This window comes from Mus caroli, unplaced genomic scaffold (assembly GCF_978045245.1).
Source record: "Mus caroli unplaced genomic scaffold, Mus_caroli_1 scaffold_4, whole genome shotgun sequence".
Classification (NCBI taxonomy): Eukaryota; Metazoa; Chordata; class Mammalia; order Rodentia; family Muridae; genus Mus; species Mus caroli.
In genome coordinates, this window is record NW_028227259.1 from 128,920,799 (window position 1) to 128,941,012 (window position 20,214).

The 20,214-nt window shown below is 50.5% G+C and overlaps 1 protein-coding gene across 1 annotated transcript in view; it reads left to right on the plus strand.

The window, feature by feature from the left end:
• Dnah10 (dynein axonemal heavy chain 10) overlaps positions 1–20,214 on the plus strand; it is a 111,875-nt gene that overhangs the window by 41,787 nt on the left and 49,874 nt on the right. Inside the window, exons 25-38 of the mRNA XM_021162419.3 lie at positions 330–541; positions 3,632–3,785; positions 5,292–5,525; positions 8,087–8,209; positions 8,797–9,030; positions 9,223–9,446; positions 10,469–10,738; positions 10,838–11,021; positions 12,649–12,783; positions 13,315–13,467; positions 14,652–14,840; positions 17,383–17,529; positions 18,790–18,981; positions 20,057–20,175. Of these exons, the coding sequence (XP_021018078.1) occupies positions 330–541; positions 3,632–3,785; positions 5,292–5,525; positions 8,087–8,209; positions 8,797–9,030; positions 9,223–9,446; positions 10,469–10,738; positions 10,838–11,021; positions 12,649–12,783; positions 13,315–13,467; positions 14,652–14,840; positions 17,383–17,529; positions 18,790–18,981; positions 20,057–20,175 (2,570 nt within the window). The remainder of the gene's footprint in view (positions 1–329; positions 542–3,631; positions 3,786–5,291; positions 5,526–8,086; positions 8,210–8,796; positions 9,031–9,222; positions 9,447–10,468; positions 10,739–10,837; positions 11,022–12,648; positions 12,784–13,314; positions 13,468–14,651; positions 14,841–17,382; positions 17,530–18,789; positions 18,982–20,056; positions 20,176–20,214) is intronic.

A 20,214-nucleotide genomic window follows, 5' to 3' on the forward strand; every position in this document is an offset into this window, starting at 1 on the left:
TCCTTTCTCCTCCTCCCTCCTCCTCCTTCCTCCTCCTCCTTCTTTTTGGTTTTCTCTGTGTAGCCCTGGCTGTCCTGGAACTCACTCTGTAGACCAGGCTGGCCTCGAACTCAGAAATCCAGCTGCCACTGCCTCCCAAGTGCTGGAATTAAAGGCATGTGCCACCACTGCCCGGCTATAGCCCCTTCTTTTTGACCTCAACACTTGCCTTTTTAAGTGAGAGGTTCCTTTGAAGAGAGAGCTGAGAGGGGTCAGAGCTAAATATGTATCTTGTCCCTTCCTTACATTTATGTCAGGCCCCAAGATGCTGTCTTGTTTAATGTTTCTAGCTTGCCAAAGAGGAATGGTCCCAGACCCTCTGGATCAACCTGAATGTCCAGTATCTGCAGGAAGGAATCGAGGGCTTCCTCAAGAACCTCCGCAAGCTGCCACGGCAGGTGCGCAGCTTGTCCGTGGCCTTCCATTTGGAAGTGAAGATGAAGGCGTTCAAAGACTCTATCCCCCTGCTTCTGGACCTGAAGCACGAGGCCCTGAGAGAGAGGTTAGTTCTGTCCTCCATCAGCTCAGAGAAGGATGTTAGGTTTCCAACAAAAGCTTTAGCTTGGGTTGGTAGGCGGCAGTTCAGAAGAGGGGTGAGAGATGACCAGGCTGTCTGTAAGTGAAGAGAGTGCCAATGGTTTTATAAAAAATGACTGTCATAGCTGCTTCAGTCAAAAGCAAGAGGCAGGATTTGATCAGCAGAATCCAGGAGGAACAGAATCGGGGCACCAATGCTATTTGTGGTGTTTAGGGGCCTGTCTTAGGGTTTCAGCTGCTGCAAGGAAACACCAGGACCAAAAGGGAAGTCGGGGAGGAAAGGGTTTATTCAGCTCAGACTTCCACATTGCTGTTCATCACTGAAGGAAGTCAGGACTGGAACTCACACAGGGCAGGAACCTGGAGGCAGGAGCTGATGCGGAGGCCATAGAGGGGTGCTGCTTACTGGCTTGCTCCCCATGGCTTGCTCAGCCTGCTTTCTTATAGCACCCCTGCATCCCAGGGATGGCATCACCCACCATGGGCCAGGCCCTCCCCCACTGATCCCTAATTGAGAAAAATGCCTTACAGCTGGATCTCATGGAGGCTTTTCCTCACCTAAGCTTCCTTCCTCTCTGAAAGGTGTCTAATTGACACAAAACCAGCCAGTACAGTGAGTGCCACATTAAAAGAATAGAAAGAACCAGACAGGGCTACACACACCAGTCGTCCATCCTAGGGCTTGGGGGCACTGAGGCAGGAGGACAGAAAGTTCTGTGCCAGCCTGGGCAGTGTATCTAGTGACACATTGCCTCAAAAACCAAAAGGGGGGAAAAGGAATGGGAGCAGTGAGATTAGTCTTTTTTGTGGGGGTGGGTGAGATAGGATTCCATTCTGTAGCCCAGGCTAGCCTAGAAAGTCACTATGTATCCCAGGCTATCAATCTCATGGCAGTCTTTCTCCGTCTCCCACATGCTGGGATTCTAGACAAGAGCCATCAGGCCTGGCTTGAAATGAATCCTAACCCTCACCCCCATACACACTTTAAAGATCATTTTAATTTTAAATTATGTTTATGCATGTGCGTGCATGCGCGTGCATGTGTGTGTGCGTGCACATGTGCCTGTGAAGGCCAGAGGGCATCAGATCCCTTAGAGCTGGTGTTTCAGATGACTGTGAAACTCCATGTGAGTCCTGAGAACTGAACTCAGGTCCTCTGCCAGAGCAGCCTGTGCTCTTAACCGCTGAACCATCTCACCAGCCCTTAATGATATATTTAACTAATTCAACATCTGAGACACCATTTCCACATGTCACTGAGATATATGACTTCCTTAAAAACCAGTCCTTGAAACCTGACGTGCTTTGTACAGTCCAGTAGAACTTGGGCTCACCCAGCGGTGACGTATGGCTTGTGGCTGCTATGTGAGATGCACAGGTCCTCTGGTGATTGATGGAGCTTGGGTCTCTCAGGTCAAGTGGCTCATCCCAACCTGCTCTGTGCCAATGGGAGTTAGCCAGGGTTCTGTGGCTCCTACCATCCCTGATGTGTCCCACAGTCGGGATCGTAGAGTCACACCAAGCAACTTGATTTTACTTAGTGAGAAAGTTGTCATTTCCCTATTCCCTACCAATCTGGTGTCATCTGGATCTGGAATGTTCCCAAAGAGGCTCATGTGTGGAAGGCCTGGTCCCCAGTAGAGACACTGTTGTGAGGTGACTTTAGAAGGTGGAGCCTGTGGGTCTCAGGCCCCCACATTCCTGCCTGCCACGAGATGAACACATTGCCACATCCCGCGCCCCTGGACATGACTCCTTCTCACCACGGCATGGATGACTATGGACGGAACCCTCTGCACCCTCCTCCGGCACTCTGTCACAGTTCCAGGGAGCTGATGGACACACAGCCCCATTCACACCAGCAAGAAGGGCTCCCTGAGCTCATGTGGCTTTAGCACCTATTGCTCTCTGTCCTGCTGAGCCCAGAGTGACAGTCACAGGCCCAGCCAATGTGGCTTTGCCTCATCTCTGTCTTCTGCATCCTGTACTTCTGGCAGACCTGGAAGGCTCTCTCTCACCCTTTGCTATTCTTCTCACTGAGCTATTCTTCTTCGCAATAATCAAAGCCCCAGGACCTCGTAGCCCACAGTTCCCAGGTTCTGGTCATGTCTCTCCCTGTTTGTCGTATCTGAGCATCACATCTGATGTCAGGGATCCTCTTCTCTCCTCATTTTTTTTTCCTTTTCTTGAGCCAGGGTCTAGGTTGTAGCCCAGGCTAGCCTCAAGCTTCGTGTTGTCCTTTTTCAGTCTTCCACAGACCTGCACTATTACCCTAGTCCATCCAGTGTTCCCCCCTAACCCCCAGTGTTTGGAGCAGTTAGTACTTACAAGCTAGGGCCTGTGGCTCAGTGACAGAGCAATTGCCTAGCAGGTCTGAGGCCCAGGGCCCTGTCCCCAGCTCTGCATACAACAACTGGTTTCAAGTTAAGCCACATATCAGTGGGGACCAGTGCTCTGCTCAGTAACAGACTCTACATCATCTCACGTGGGGCCAGATGTGTCACAGGCCTGGCCATGTGGGTTTATGTAGCCCTCTGTAAGATTCATGCTAAGCCGATATCTCCTGATGATGTATTTCTAAGGACACATCCCCTTGTGAACACAGGATGGTGCTTAATTTGTAAGCTTGTTCCATTGTCTATCGACCATCTGTCCAGTCAGAAGATCCTTTCCCTGAGACCAGGACTGGGCCTGTGGTTACCAGGCACTGCCCAGCAGAGTCAGCGATGGGTCAACACTTCCCAGTGTACTTGGGGCTCTGTGATTGACACCAGGCTCTCCCACAGGCAGAGAGGCCAGTTCCAAAAAACTAGAGGCCACCCATTTTCTCAGCAGCTAAGACACACACGGGACCTGCCAGATGTCTCCTGGTTTATAACTCTAGTGGCAGGGAGCAGGATTTGGAAGGACTCGAGAGTATAATCCCGGGCTGTCCCACGTCACTGTGGAGGTTGTCCCACAGGGCCTCTTCCTGTGACTGCAGGGGGAACAATTAATCTCATCTCTGCACTTGTCTGAGCGGTGCGTGCTGATGGATAACCCTCCTCTCTTTCAGACACTGGAAAGAACTCATGGAGAAAACAGGCGTGTTCTTCGAGATGACAGAGACCTTCACGCTTGAGAACATGTTCGCCATGGAGCTGCACAAGCACACGGAGGTGCTCAACGAGATCGTCACTGCGGCCGTCAAGGAGGTTGCCATCGAGAAGGTGGGGAAGGAGAGCCTTCCATTTCCCTGCCGCAGCTGGGTCCAGGGCCTCTCACGTGCTCGGCGGGAGCTCTGCCTCTGAGCCACTCCTCTTGAATCTTCGATTCACTGGGATGTGTTTTTAACATGTAGCCAAGGCTGGCCTTGAACTTGTGATCTTCCTACCTCAGTTTCCAGAGTGCTGGGATCACAGGACGCTCCACTGCTCCCAGCAAAGGCTGTCTTTTCAAACTTTCTCCAGTATCTAATAAATAGAACCTCTGACTTAGTTTACTCTTTTGACATCCCTGGTTATAGTTTCATATTTTACTTATTGATGAAAAAAAGGGCACCCTTTAGAAAAAAGAAATGACAAATAATCTCAGCACTCCCAGCCTGGACACCTGAAGACAGGTGTTGTTATCCTACTAAGTGTTGCTCCCTACTTAAGATGCAGGTACAAGATTGAAGTACTTACCATGAGAACAGGAAGATGTCATATGAACCCATTTTACATAATGGATACAAGCTAACAAAAAGCTAAAAGATGTGTGGACACATCCATACATACACACGCACACACATATATCATATATAGTAGTGTACATATATGCAACGTATACATATATGCAACACGTATTCATACACACACCTCTAAACAAATACATTTACATAGTATGTGGAGATATTGTCTTAGTTACATTTCACAATGTTGCATCAAAATACCCCTACAAAAGCCACTGAAGGAGGGAAGAGCTAATTTTGGCTCACAGTTTAAGGGCACAGTCCATCAGGGTGAAGACGGCATGGCAGGAGCACTGTGAGGCACCTGGCCACATAGCATCTGCAGTCAGGAAGCAGAGATAGAAGAACACTAATGCCCAGCTTGCTTTCTCTCTCTCTCGCTTTTTTTTTTTTCATTCAGTCCAAGACTCCACTAGGGAATGGTGCTACCCACAGTGGGCAGATCTTTTTTAACTGAACCTAATTAAGAGAATCCCTCAGAGGCATGCCCACCAGGGGCCTGTCTCACTGGAGATTAATTCACACTTATAGTAAACATCTACATGTAGGCATACACATGAGCACAGATCAGTGTGGAGTTCTTCAGAGAATGGAATGATAGTGGGCTTTGCATTTTGAATATGGACTTTTTCGCTCAGCAGTGGAGTGAGCACAGGGCAAGATCCCCTGGTTGAACAGGAAGCTGCTGGGTTGAGACACCAGTTTTAGTATTTGGCAGCATCCCCAGGACCCCATGTGGCCTTTCTGAGACCTCTGTGGTTTTTTTTTTTTTTTTTTTTCTTTTTGGAGTGAGGGTCAGATGAGATCCCACATGGCAGACTGTGAGCCCAGTAGACAGGAACACTCTTGCTGTGGAGAATCTCAACTTCTCCTGGGATTGAGCTGGGACAATAAATAGGTTGAGTTACAGACAGACAGTGACACACTAGGGAGGAGGTGGCTGTGTTAGGGTCTTGCTCTTCCATCTGTGGGCTCAAATGTTTCTTTTCATTTTTCCAACCAGGCCGTGAAGGAAATCCTAGACACCTGGGAGAACATGAAGTTCACCGTGGTCAAGTACTACAAAGGCACACAGGAGCGAGGCTACATCTTGGGGTCCGTGGACGACATTATCCAGTGCTTGGACGACAACACGGTCAACTTGCAGAGCATCTCCGGGAGCAGATTCGTGGGGCCTTTCCTGCAAACTGTCCACAAGTGGGAGAAGACGCTGTCTCTGATAGGCGAGGTCATTGAGGTGAGGGCACACAGAAAGCACACTGCCAGGTCCTGCAGGGATTCTATATGGGAACATTTGCACGGAGAAATGAAGGACTGCCCCATGGCTCTTCACTCAGGTGGGGTGGGGGCAAGGGGGCAGTTGGGGAGACTGATGAGTTTTGATTTCAGGGAACTAATAATGTTTTATTTCTAAGATTCCTACTTGGCCCTTTAAAGCGTCCTTGTTCCTTTTTCATAGCGCCTGTTCTTTTTTTTTTTTTTTTCGAGACAGGGTTCCTCTGTGTAGCCCTGGCTGTCCTGGAACTCACTCTGTAGACCAGGCTGGCCTCGAACTCAGAAATCCGCCTGCCTCTGCCTCCCGAGTGCTGGGATTAAAGGCGTGCGCCACCAACGCCTGGCACATAGCGCCTGTTCTTGTTGCATGAGGGTTTCATGTTTTCATCCGCCTTTGCAGTCTTTCTAGCCTGGCCTGTCACACTGGGTGGTGGGTTAGTCCTGTGCCGACAGTGCTGAACTAGGCCTCTGTGAACAGCCCAGATCAGTCAGGCTCAGTTCACTATCTCTGAGTAGCTGGTTTGTTTTTTTTTTCTCCCCAGACCATCGATAAGCATATTTTCTCATTCATATCCTGGTTCTCTGGCAAAGAAACATGATTCTGGCCCTGTTTCCATCATGTTTGAACATCCTTGGCTTGCTGTGCTTGTTTGTTTGTTTATTTGTTTGTTTTTGCCTTTGACTCTTTACTTGTGAAAGCTCTTTTGAAGGGCATAGTTTTGTTGTTGTTGGTAGTGGTGGTGGTGGTGGTGATAGTGGTAGTGGTGGTGGTGTGTATGTGTTTGTGTATATGTGTGTGTGTGTGAGTGTGTGTATGTTTTTTTCAGGGGATTGAACCTAGGGTCTCATGTATGCAAGGTAAACTTTCTTTACCACTGAGCTATCTCCCCAGCTTTCTTCTTTATGATTTAAGTGTTTATTGAGATGAATTTTATGCAACATAAAATTGACCATCTATCTATCTATCTATCTATCTATCTATCTATCTATCTATCTATCTATCTATCTATCATTTTTTGAGACAGGGTTTCTCTGTGTAGCCCTGTTAATCCTGGAACTTACTCTGTAGACCAGGCTGGCCTCCAACACAGAGATCCACCTGCCTCTGCCTCCCACGTGCTAGAGTTAAAGCAATGTGCTACCACGCCTGGCCCCGCCTTATTTTTTGAGACAAGGTTTCTCAGTGGACCTGGAGTTCACTGATTGGCTAGACTGGCTAGCCCAGGAGCTCTAAGCATCCTCCTGTCTCTGCCCTCTCAGCATTGGTGTTGCAGAAGCACACACTGTGCCCAGCTTTGATGTGGGTTCTGGGAAGCCCCACTCAGGTCTTCCTGCTTGGGCAGTTTCTGGCCCCAGCAATCTCATCAACGAAATCAACCATTTTAGAATGTGCAGGTCAGGAGCCTTTAGAGCATCTGTGTTATACAAACACTGCCTCCATTTGGTTCCAGAATTATCTCAGCACTATGAAAGAAAACCCCCAGACCATCGCTTCCCAGCTCCCAAGTCCCCAGTTCCCAGTTCCCAAAAACTGACTTTCAATTTCCACGCCAGCCTATCCTGTGCATCTCATATGTGTGAAGTCACACACAAGGCCTTTGTGTCTGCCTTTTTCATTCAGCATGAGTTATTTAAGGCTCACCCACATGGCACCATCTGTCTTTGCTTCTCTCCTCTTTGTGGTTAAACAATATTCTGTTGCATGGCTAGACCACCTTTGATTTATCCATTCATCACTTGGTGGCCATCTACACTGCTCCTACCTCCTGGGTCCTAGGCGTTACGGCAATGCTACCGGGAGAGCTCGTGACTAAGCTATACATCTGGCTCTCACTTTTCCTTTCTTCGGTGTCTGTATCTGGAAACAGAATGGCTCAGAAGGTGGCATGTGGCTTGCCATGAGTATGGCTTCCCTCCTGGCCATTGGCACTCACAGAGCTCCAAGTTCTACATGTAACTAAACATGTCCTCCCTGCCCGGGACTGGAGCGGGGAGCATTATTTTGCTTTTTAGTAAACCTTTCTCCTCTAAAACGCTGTATCCTAGCAACCCCCAACTCTCCAAGATCTGTTCTGAGATGTCCTGACAATGCCCAGAACCCAGATAGTACTAAACCCCATACAACTGTTTCCCAGTACACATACACCCATGGCAAAGTTTAACTTACAAGTCCAGTCTGCTCAGAGGCGAGCCATGGTGACTATTAATACATAGAGTGCCCATGACAGCAGTATCTCAGAACTGTGTGAATGTGCTCTCTGCATACCCTCTGAACGATGAGAATTTTAGACTCCTGCTAACCACAGTTGACCCAAACCCGGGAAAGCAAAAGTGAACATCCAGGAGGGCTAGGTGCGTGAGGTAGAGGGGGCGGTAGCCAGGTCCCTGCACACAGTGTCGCTTGGCCTGCTAAGTTCTTGTTTTCACCAAGCTGACTTGGACGTATTCTGATTTGGGGAGGGATTTTGTGTATGTTGCTGGCATCTCTGCTCACCCTCTGATGTTGATGCGGTACATTTCCAGATCTGGATGCTGGTTCAGAGGAAGTGGATGTACCTGGAGAGCATCTTCATTGGGGGGGACATACGGTCCCAGCTGCCGGAGGAAGCCAAGAAGTTTGACAACATTGACAGGATATTTAAGAGGGCAAGTGGCCAGAATGAGGGTGGGGGGGTCAGTGTGAGAGTGGGCATGGTCAGTGTGAGAGTGAGCAGGGTCAGTGTGAGAGTGGGCGGGGTCAGTGTGAGAGTGGGTGGGGTCAGTGTGAGAGTGGGTGGGGTCAGTGTGAGAGTGGGCGTGGTCAGTGTGAGAATGGGCGGGGTCAGTGTGAGAGTGGGTGGGGTCAGTGTGAGAGTGGGTGGGGTCAGTGTGAGAGTGGGTGGGGTCAGTGTGAGAGTGGGTGGGGTCAGTGTGAGAGTGGGCGAGGTCAGTGTGAGAGTGGGCGTGGTCAGTGTGAGAGTGGGCAGGGTCAGTGTGAGAGTGGGCGAGGTCAGTGTGAGAGTGGGCGTGGTCAGTGTGAGAGTGGGCGTGGTCAGTGTAAGAGTGGGCGTGGTCAGTGTGAGAGTGGGCGTGGTCAGTGAGAGTGGGCAGGGTCACTGTCAGACATATTTCCTTACAACTTTTAAATTAAATTATGAGTGTGTGTGTGTGTGTGTGTGTGTGTGTGTTTGTGTTTGCACACAGCATTTCTGCCACCTTGAGTGACACTCCACTGTCTCCCTGACCTCTTCCAGATCATGGGGGAGACGTTGAAAGACCCGGTGATAAAGCGCTGCTGTGAGGCGCCCAACCGCCTCCACGACCTGCAGACCATCAGTGAGGGCCTGGAGAAGTGCCAGAAGAGCCTGAACGACTACCTGGACTCCAAGAGGAACGCCTTCCCCAGGTTCTTCTTCATCTCGGACGACGAGCTGCTCAGCATCTTGGGCAACAGTGACCCACTGTGCGTGCAAGAGCATATGATCAAGGTGAGGGCCCACGGTGAGGGTCTCCATTCCCTGACCTAGGGATGACTCATGGTCTTACACCCTGGGTTCAACGATGGGTGTGATGGGTGTGATGGGTGTGATGGGTGCGATGGGTGTGATGGGTGTGATGGGTGTGATGGGTGGTTGTACTCACACCAGCATCCCATCCCATCCCATCTTGCCGTCTTGCAGATGTATGATAACATAGCCATGCTGCGCTTCCACGACGGGGACAGCGGGGAGAAGCTTGTGTCGGCCATGATCTCTGCAGAGGGAGAAGTCATGACCTTCCGCAAGATCATCCGGGCCGAGGGCCGTGTGGAAGACTGGATGACCGCGGTGCTACACGAAATGAGGAGGACCAACAGGCTCATCACCAAGGAAGCCATCTTCAGATACTGTGAAGACAGAAGCAGGTGATAACGGACGTGCGAGGGTGTGTGAGGATGAGCGACTCGATCCTGCGGCCTGGCGCAGGGGGAGATTTATGAGTGTGAGCAGGCAGGCTGACACTGCAGCAAGGCTTTCCTTGCTATGGCAACCCAGCTGCTGAACGCTGTTTCACATGATGAACTCTGGATAGTTCTTGAGTTTTTAAGAGATTCAACTTGAGCAGGGGGTTTGGCTCTACAGTAGAGTCCCTGCCTAGATTCCCCCAGTGAGGGGCTGGGGGTGTGGCTCAGTGGTAGAGCCTCTGCCTAGAATCCCCCAGTGAGGGGCTAGGGTTTGGCTCAGTGGTAAAGCCTCTGCCTAGAATCCCCCAGTGAGGGGCTGGGGGTGTGGCTCAGTGGTAGTCTTTGCCTAGAATCTTCTAGGGTGGATCTAGGGTCTTGGCTCAGTGGAAGAACATCTGCTTAGATGCTCCCAGAGGTAGAATGCTTACCTACCATGCATAAGGCTAAGGGCTTCAGGGAAGCCCTGAAAGAAAAAAAGGAAGAAAGAGAGAGAGAGAGAGAGAGAAGAAAGAAAAGAAGAAAAAGAAAAAAAGAAAGAGAAAAAGAAAAAGAAAAAAGAATGAATACGAACCCTCAGTGCCCACTCCATTCCAGGCACCAGACACGGCCCTGTGCCAGCATCAATGCTATCCCTAGCCTTTTGGGGCTTCTTAGCAGGCCTTACTGTTAGATCAGTGCCTAGCAGTCAGGAGCAGTCCAGACCTGTCTGGATGCCTTACTGCTTAGCTACACCTCCAGCCCCTAGATGGTAGCTTCTCAGCCAGTAGTCTATTGCAGAGCCACGCCTCTGGCCCTATGATGGATATGCAGATATGTAGTCAGGAGCCCATGATACTTCATGGCCTAGCCCTGGAGTTTTCTTGGCCTTCATGCCTCCTGTTCCTGGCCAGACACGTGAACCGCTGCAGCTGACTTCCAGGGCAGTCTCTAGCTGATCCCAGCGTCTGTTAAGTCTGTCTGTGACTGGCTCGCTTCCCCTGCAGGGTGGACTGGATGCTGCTGTACCAAGGCATGGTGGTACTGGCTGCCAGCCAGGTGTGGTGGACCTGGGAAGTGGAAGATGTCTTCAACAAGGTCAAGCAAGGGGACAAGCAGGCCATGAAGAACTACGGCAAGAAGATGCACAGCCAGATTGATGACCTGGTGACACGGATCACCATGGAGCTGAGCAAAAATGACAGGAAGAAATACAACACTGTCCTGATCATTGATGTCCATGCCCGGGACATCGTGGATTCCTTCATCCGGGGCAGGTGGGTCCCATCCCTGGGACACTGGGATTGCTTTACTGTTCTGTCCTTCTGTGGTCTGCCCAGCGATGGCTTCTTCCTTCTCTTCCCCTCCCCACCCAGCATCCTTGAGGCCCGGGAGTTTGAGTGGGAGAGCCAGCTCCGCTTCTACTGGGACCGCGAGCCAGATGAGCTCAACATCCGCCAGTGCACTGGGACCTTCAGCTACGGCTATGAGTACATGGGCCTCAACGGGAGGCTGGTCATCACACCCCTTACAGACCGCATCTACCTGACGCTCACACAGGTGACATATTTGCCCCTGGACATAGCCTGTTGGTTGTTCTAGACATGGGTCTTAGCTTTGAGTTTGGGAAATAGCTTGCACTTGGAGTCTGACTTGTCACTATTGGAACTGAAACCTCCGAGGACATCTTCCCTGGGACGCTGGTCCCTATGCAGTGGTGATGGAGTCAGAGGGTAATAGAAAAATCAAAGAAATGTGTAAGATGCATAATATTAAAGTGTATTGGACCATGAGAAGGCCAGTGGAGGAGACCATGTCTCCTCTTAGGATGGCGCCGGTCCATTGTAAGGCAGATTCTTTTGTTTGTGGTACTGTGGCTAGAACTGAGGGCCTTGAACACGCTAAGCAAGAGCTTACCCACGGAGCTGTACCAGAGCCTGCATCACAGTGCCTGTGTGTGATGGGTCCCTTAGCGCACAGCTGAGCTTCAAGCCCACACCGTGTACAGCACACTCCTGTGCTTGTCTCTGTACTACCTCGCTGTACCTGGGGGTAAGCGGGTGAACGGACGGATGAAGCCCGTGACAACTGTGAGCTCTTTGTCTTTCTAAAAACAAGTGTAAACTTCAGCCAAGCATGGTGGTCATGCTTGCTGAGGTGGAGGGAGAAGGATCAGGAGTTCAAGGTCACCCCAAGCTATATAGCAGGTTGGGTTTTTTTTTTTAACCCTTTTCTCTTTATTTTTCTTTTAAAAAATATTTATTTTGTGTATGTGGGTATACCATCGCTGTCTTCAGACACACCAGAACAGGGCACCAGATCTCATTACAGATGGTTATGAGCTGCCATGTGGTTGCTGGGAATTGAACTCGGAACCTCTGGAAGAGCAGTCAGTGCTCTTAACCACTGAGCCATCTCTCCAGCCCTATCTTTTTTTTTTTTCTTTTTCTTTTTTTTTAAGATTTATTTATTATGTATACAGTGTTCTACCTGCATGTGTGCCTGCATGCCAGAAGAGGGCACCAGATCTCATTATAGATGGCTCCATAGCAAGTTTTAGGCTGACCTGGGCTACGTGAAACCCCATTTCAAAAGCAAAATGTTTAAGCCTTTCTGTGAGTTAGGGGTCTAAAGAGACAGGATCAATGGGAGACCACAAGCATAAGCACTTTATGACAGAGAGGTTGGAGGCATGTTAGTATCCTAGCCTGCTGTTGGCCAGCTGGACAGTCAGGACCGAAGACCAGCGGGAGCCACTTACATTTGGGTCTGAAGCCCTGAGGAATGTCAGAGTACAAGGCCACTAGCCCAGCCAAAGTGGAAAGAGCCTCTCTTTTCCTTTGGTTCCACCCAGTTCTCGAGTGGTGGGGTGGTGGTGGTTGTGATGATGGTGGTGACGGTGACAGTGGTGATGGTGGTGGCAGCAATGATGGTGGTGGTGGTGGTGGTGGTGTAGCTGAGCTGATATTGTCCACCCTGACATTGAACTAACTTGGCTCACCATAAAGTGTCAGACTCTGAGATACTCTCACAGATACACCCAGGAATAACCCAGGACAGCTCCCTGGACAATCGAGCTGACACCCGGAGTTGACAGTGTTCACAGTGTCTACCCATGTGTCCCAGAGATGTGTCTGGGAGCGGCACTCTTTCAGAACACATGTGTTTTACATGTGGCTGCTCACAGGCGCTGTCCATGTATCTGGGAGGTGCCCCTGCTGGTCCAGCAGGAACCGGCAAGACAGAGACCACCAAGGACCTCGCCAAAGCCCTGGGCCTCCTGTGTGTTGTCACAAACTGTGGTGAAGGCATGGATTACAAGGTAAGAGCTCACCATCACTCCCAGTACCCGATTGCCCCGCAGAGGGCTTCTGGTGCAGATACGGTCAGGAAGTATGTCACCTGTCTCCTGAAACGACAAGTGACAGCTGGGAGGGTGGGGCAAGGGTCCTGAACTCAGGCTGCTGAAGTCAGCATAAGGAGCAAGAGAGGGTTAGGAAGATGTCGACTGCAGTACTGCACTCCTGAGTCTAGAGGGCGCCACTGTTCCACTTTGGTTCAATAAGGGTACTGGGGGCTGTGGCGTCCTCTGTGGCCAGATTTTGCATCATTTTAGCAGCTGGCCCATCTAGAGTTTTCTACAAATAATGCAGTCTGGATTACCTAGCCCCAAGTGGGAGTTGGCCTACTGAGGGCCTTGGGAATATTTCTAGAAAGTTCTGTGAGTGTTGGACTAGGCCAGGGCTCCCAGCCCCTCAGCACAGTGTTTAATTTAGAAGAGCAAGCCCCCCCCCCCCCGCCCACTTCCATTTCTGGGAGAAACAGACCCTGAGCATCCTGACGGAATCCCTAGGCTGTCGGGAAGATCTTCTCTGGCCTTGCCCAGTGTGGTGCGTGGGGCTGCTTCGATGAGTTCAACCGGATCGATGCCTCCGTGCTGTCTGTCATCTCGTCTCAGATCCAGACGATCCGCAATGCGCTGATCCACCAGCTGACCACGTTCCAGGTGAGGAGGTGGGGTGGGCGACTCCAGAGTGTTTGGTCCATCATGGTAGGGAGAGCAGGGTAGGGTAGCTCCCGTCAGTCACTGTGGCCCCAAAGCAGAGAGGGATTTACCTGTGTTGTCTAGCTGTCTCTTTACCTCCTTTTAATATTATCCAGGTACCGCATGACACAGATGGTAACCCCCCCCAACCCCCAACCCCCTAAGCCCATTCAGGGCAGGGCTCCTCCCAATCTGTTAACTCTCACAGAAACACTCGAAGGTGTTTAGGTGATACTAAAGCCACTGAAGTTGACAATGACCACATCTGACCAGACATCAAACCTGACTAAATCTGGCCAGACACAACACCTCACCAGACACCACATCTGGTCAGACCTCATCAGACACTGCACCTGGCCACACCTGACCAGATACCACACCTGGTCATATCAGACCATACCTGACCAGATACCACACCTGACCATGTATACCTGACCACATCTGGCCATACCTGACCACACCTGACCATGTATACCTGATCACATCTGGCTATACCTGACCACACCTGACCAGACACCACCCCACATCTGACCAGATACCACACCTGGTCATATCAGACCATACCTGACCAGATACCACACCTGACCATGTATACCTGACCACATCTGGCCATACCTGACCACACCTGACCAGACACCACACCTGGTCATACCTGACCAGACACCACCCCACATCTGACCAGATACCACACTTGACCAAATCTGGCCAGACAACATAACCTGACTACACCTAACCAGAAATCACACTTCACTAGATAGATAACACAGCTGATCACACCTGCCAGATACCATACTTGCCAGGCACCACACCTGCCAGACACCACACCTGACCAGGCACCACACATGCCAGACACCACACCTGACCAGGCACCACACATGCCAGACACCACACCTGACCAGACACCACACCTGATCAGACACTACACCTGACCAGGCACCACATCTGACCAGACACCACACCTGACCGGACACTACACCTGACCAGGCACCACACCGGCTTCCCAGAGATGTCTTGGCTTCTGTGCTAAACCAGAGGTCCATCTTGCCCACATCACCATGTCCCTTGGGAATGCCCTGTGACCCCAGTTCTAATCCCTATATGAACTAGCAGCTCCATCACTCCCTCCTTTCTCTCCTGCCACCCAGTTCGAAGGGCAGGAGATCTCCCTTGACTCTCGGATGGGCATCTTCATCACCATGAACCCGGGCTATGCGGGCCGCACGGAGCTGCCTGAGTCTGTGAAGGCGCTGTTCAGGCCTGTGGTTGTCATTGTACCTGACCTGCAGCAGATCTGTGAGATCATGCTTTTCTCTGAGGGCTTCCTGGGCGCCAAGGTGAGCACACTGGTGACCAGCTGCAGGCTGTGTTTTGTGAGGATCCTGCCCTGCCCCTGCCCCTGCCCCTGCCCCTGCCCCTGCCCCTGCTCCTATCCCACCCTCTCTGAAGCTATAACTTAATTTGGGAAGGCGCTAATGCTTGAGAGCTTGGGACAGGAGTAACAGTGTTTCCATGTGCCCCCTCCCCAGCAGTGGCATCTTATACATACAGATGCAAGTCTTCACTGTAGCCTGCAATCTGCCCAGGTACACGGCAAACTCAGATGTCACCAGTGTTCCTGTTCTTTCTCTTGCTATGAATAGAGATAGCCTATCAGTCACCAGCAGAGCTTAAACCAATCCTTTTGACACTGAGATACCCTCTCATGTCAGCCTTTAAAAGTCGCACCGCATGGGTAGGGAGATGACTTGGTCAGCAAAGTGCCTGTGTCACAAGCACGAGGACCCCAGTTCAAATCCTCAGACCCACACGAAAGCCAGGCGTGGTTGTGCACACCAGCAATCATAGCACTGGGTGTTGAAAACAGGCAGGTCCCCAGGGTATCCATTAACTCCAGGTTCAGGGAGACACACCTTCGCTCAAAGGTGTGGACTGAGGAGGTGGCTCACCAGTGGAAGGGTTTGCTCTGCTATCATGAAGACCTGGGTTTGAATTCCCAGCAGTCGTAAGCAGCTGGGCATGGCTGCACATGGCTGTAACCGCAGCATGGGAGGGGGGAGACCAGTCAGAATCATGAGGAATCCTGGGTCAAGGCAATATGGTGACGGGTGATAGAAGAAGACACTCAGTTCTTTCTCTGGCTCCTGTATGCACGTGTGCCCATGGGTACATTCACCTACACACTCACATGCCTCTCTCTCTCTCTCTCTCTCTCTCTCTCTCTCTCTCTCTCTCTCTCTCTCTCTCTTTCTCTCTTTCTGTCTGCAATACTGAAGATGGAGCCCAGTGCCTCATTCGGCCGAGGCATGTGCTCCACCACTGAGCCACCCAACCATTTCCTGAAATTGCATGTCCTTTAAAAAAAAAAGATTTTAGTTTTTAATTATGAGTCTGTGTATGTGCTCATGGGTGCAGTTCCCACAGAGGCCAGAGAGGGCATCTCATTCCCCTGGAACTGGAGTTGCAGGTGGTTGTGAGCCATCCGTCATAATGCTAGAACTCAACTTGAGCCCTCCACAAAAGCAAGATGTGCTCGTAACCACTGGGCCATCTCTCCAGCCCTGCACACAAGAGGGTGCCCTTCAAGGCTCCCATTGCACCTAGCCCACCCCATCCCGAGCTGCCAGGACTCTGGGATTCCAGGGTCAGATTTCTTGTCTCTTTTCATCCAAATTGCCACACGAGCCCCAGGGACCAGTAGGGTTGACTCTTGTGGCCTGGGAATGTTTGCTGTTATTAGAAAGGGGCATGGTAGCTCATGCTGATCTCTAATCCATGCTTCTTAGGAGATGGAGGCAGGAAGATTATAAATTCAGAGACTCCATGTGAAAAGTAAATAAATTAAAGGGCTAAAGATATCGCTTAGTAGTCTTGGGCTCATCCCTCAGTACCAAGCAAACCAACAAAAGAAACAGGGACTGGGCAAAGGGCACCTATGTGATAGGCTGAGGTCCTGATAAGCCGGGAGCATCTGGGTGAGTGGCCCTTGATGACTTCCTGGGATCCACTGTCATTGAAGACAGGAAAGATCCCGGCTTTAAACATCAGCTATAGATCTTGGCAAATGTGTTTGTGTATTTCAGACAGGGTCTCATGTAGCCCAGGCTAGTCTCAAACTCTCTCTATAGCCAAGGATGACTTTGAACTCCGGATCCGCCCGCCTGAACACAGCTCCCATGAGTCACCCCCTCCTAGCTAGCATGGGTGTTCTTTAAATGAGTCCCCAAGGTGCTGTAGTGTGTGTCTCCCCTTCCTGTGGGTCACTGGACACTGGTCCATGAGGGTGAGTGAAGCAGGGGAGAGGTAGGGTTTGGATGGCCGTGAGTACCTGCGGATTAACTTAATGGGATCAGCTTCAGTGAGACAGCTGGACTTTATTGTCCCAGGGATGGGATATATAAGGGCTGTAAGGGGTATGGGTGGAAACAGCTAATTGGTCATAATACTTCGGGTGGGAGGCCAGAGCCAGGCCTGTGTGCTGCTTTGCAGCTCTGGACAAGGTCATTCTTCAGATAAGGCCATCCTCCTGTGTTCAGGGACACTCTCCAGACAAAGTCAGGCAGCAGAAGGGAAGCCCTCACGGAGAGAGGGAGACCTCCATTTTGCACCGAGCTCAGAGCTCCATCTCATCACGGGGCGGGGGGGGGGGGGGCGGCAACCATGACTTTAATAGCAGGATTCCCCAACACTCTAGTTAGGAAGGAAACTGCACCCTGGTGTTTTCAAACGCTGAAGACCAGCTCTGCCGATCCTGTCTGTAGCTCAGCGTCCCTGGGATACCTGTATCCCTTGGTATTTACCGTGACCCGTGTGTTTACACTGCTGTCTGTCACTTTCTCCTACTGTATTTGTGTCTTATCCCTGCCTTCGGTTAAAAAGACGCTGGCCAAGAAGATGACAGTTCTCTATAAGCTGGCCCGGGAGCAGCTGTCGAAACAGCACCACTATGACTTTGGGCTTCGGGCCCTGAAGTCAGTGCTGGTCATGGCTGGTGAGCTGAAGAGAGGCTCCGCAGACCTGCAGGAGGTAGGCCACTCAGTGTCTTCGGTTCTGCGCGGTTCGGTGCAGTTCCTGTGCATGGGCAGAAGGCATGGCTGCGGACACGGGGCAGAGCAGGCCACCCGGAAGCTCAAGTCTTGGCTATCCCCCCATGAGCTGTTTGCCTTTGCTTTGGTCTCCCCCCCCCCCCCCCGTGGTGCCTTCAGAGATGTGTGACTTTAAACTCAGAGTCCCGTGGCAGTGCAAAAATTCAGAGAGTGCTTCAGCAGCAGCTGTCAGCCTGTCATTGTAAGGTGATAGAATGGCAGAGGGACACTAGGAGCCTTCTAAAGTGGGAATGTGAGTTCCTCTTCAATTGGCGGCTATTGCACATTTAATTAATTACTTTATCTTATGTATTATGGGTATCATGTCCACACATGTCTGTGCATCACATAAGCACCTGGTCCCCTTGGAGGCCCTGGAGTTACAGACGACTGTGAACTGCCATATTGTGAACGGCGATATGGATGCTGGGAATTGAACTCTTCCTCTGGAAAGGCAGCCAGTGCTCTCAATCGCTGAGCCATCTCTCCACCCACTGAGCATATGTCCTAACAGGATCCAGTGGGCTGTCTCACAGGTGCACACGTGGAATCTGGTCAGATCCACCCCTGGCTCACTGTTCTCTCTCTCTCTGCCATGACCATGAGCGAGACAGCGGCATCTCTTTGATGGGACACTTACTCCCCTGTCAGATCCTCTGCTGGCGTTCCAAGGGCGAATCTCTTGTACAGCTTCCCAACTGCGATACCGTACATGTTGTATCTTTAATTTTTGTTTTGATATAAACGTTGACATCTTGCATTTTTGTAAGCTTCATTTGGATTTTTGTTTTCTATTAAAGCTTCAAAAAAAAAAAAAGAAATGAAAATTCCAGAAATATCTTTGATATTTTATATAGATTTTTATATTTCATTTTTATAAAAAGTACTCTATGAAAGAGGCTTATACCTTATAATATTTTATACTTCATAGTGCATCATACTTAAATGAAAAACATTTTTTCGAGACAGGTTCATTCTATGTAGCCATGACTAATCTGGAACTCATTGTGTAGACAAGCTTAGCATCAACATAACAGAAGCCCACGGTCTCTGGTCACGAAGGCTGGGATTAAAGGCGTGTGCCACCATGACTGGCTAGAATTTTGAATTTTTAAAAAATTTTAGCTGGGGATGTACCTCAGTAGTAGGCATTTGCCTGGATTCAATCCCTGTTCAATCTCCCACACTCTGGTACCTCCAGGATGTCGTCCTGATGCGGGCGCTGCGGGACATGAACCTGCCCAAGTTTGTGTTTGAGGACGTCCCCCTCTTCCTGGGCCTCATCTCTGACCTGTTTCCCGGGCTGGACTGCCCCCGTGTGCGCTACCCGGATTTCAATGACGCAGTGGAGCAGGTGTTGGAGGAAAACGGTTATGTGCTCCTGCCAGTCCAGGTGAGCCACTGAGGACTGCCAACATCACCTTTTCCTCTCTGTCTCTCTGTCTCTGTCTCTGTTTCTGTGTCTCTCTCTGTCTTGTCTCTGTCTCTCTGTCTCTGTCTGTTTCTGTCTGTCCGTCTGTCTGTCTGTCTTTCTTTCTCTCTCACACACATACACACACACACACAACCGTAACTCAGACTGACCTGGAACTCACAATGTAACACAGGCTGGCATCAGACTCATAGCTCAGTAGATGAAGCACTTACCATACAAGCATTCCAACCTGAGTTCAGTTGCCTAGAACCCACGTAAAAAAAAGCTGGGCTCTGCAGCACGCATTTGTAAACCAGCCCTGGAGGGACAGATACTGGTAGATCCCTGACATTTGCTGACCAGACAGTCTAGCCACATCGGTGAACCCCAAGTTCAGTGAGAGATGCTGTTTCAAAAATTAAAATGGGGGAGCAATTGAGTAAGACAACACACACATACACACAAGCACACACACATGTGCACACACGTGCTTGCACACACACACACACACACACACGAAAACATGCACACATTCCTGTTAGAAATGTAAAATAATACATTGTACATTGTCTTTGGTAAGCAGTCTTCCAAGTCTTTAGCATGTTACACACCTGGCCATCCTAAAACACAGTGATCATACTACATGGGCCCAAGACAGGTGAGAGCATGTCTGCTCAGAGACGCTCACAAGCTCCCATGGTCAGATTATCCACAGTGGCCCAGATGTGGAAACTAGAGTGCCTGTCAGCTGGCAGACAGATACACGTGGCTTAGACAGGCAATAAATGGTATTTTGTCATAGAAAAGAACAGATGGGCTTAGTGGCACACGCCTCCGGCACTCAGGAGGCAGAAACAGGAAGATCAAGAACTTAGGGCTAGCCTCAGCTACATAGGAGTTGGTTTTCTCCTATCCCAAGCTCAGGTGGTCAGGCCTGGTGGCAAGCATCTCTGCCGGCTAAGCCATCTCACCAGCCCCAAATTACATCTTAATAAGCTGTTATTTTTTTCCCCAGAAGATAGGTTTAACGATTCTGCCCATGTCTGTCCCACAGGTGGATAAAGTGGTCCAAATGTTCGAGACCATGCTGACCCGCCACACCACAATGGTGGTAGGGCCTACAGGAGGCGGCAAGTCCGTAGTCATCAATACTTTGTGTCAGGCCCAGACAAAGTGAGTGTCCTGCTGGGGTTGGGGGCATTTGCCAGGGGG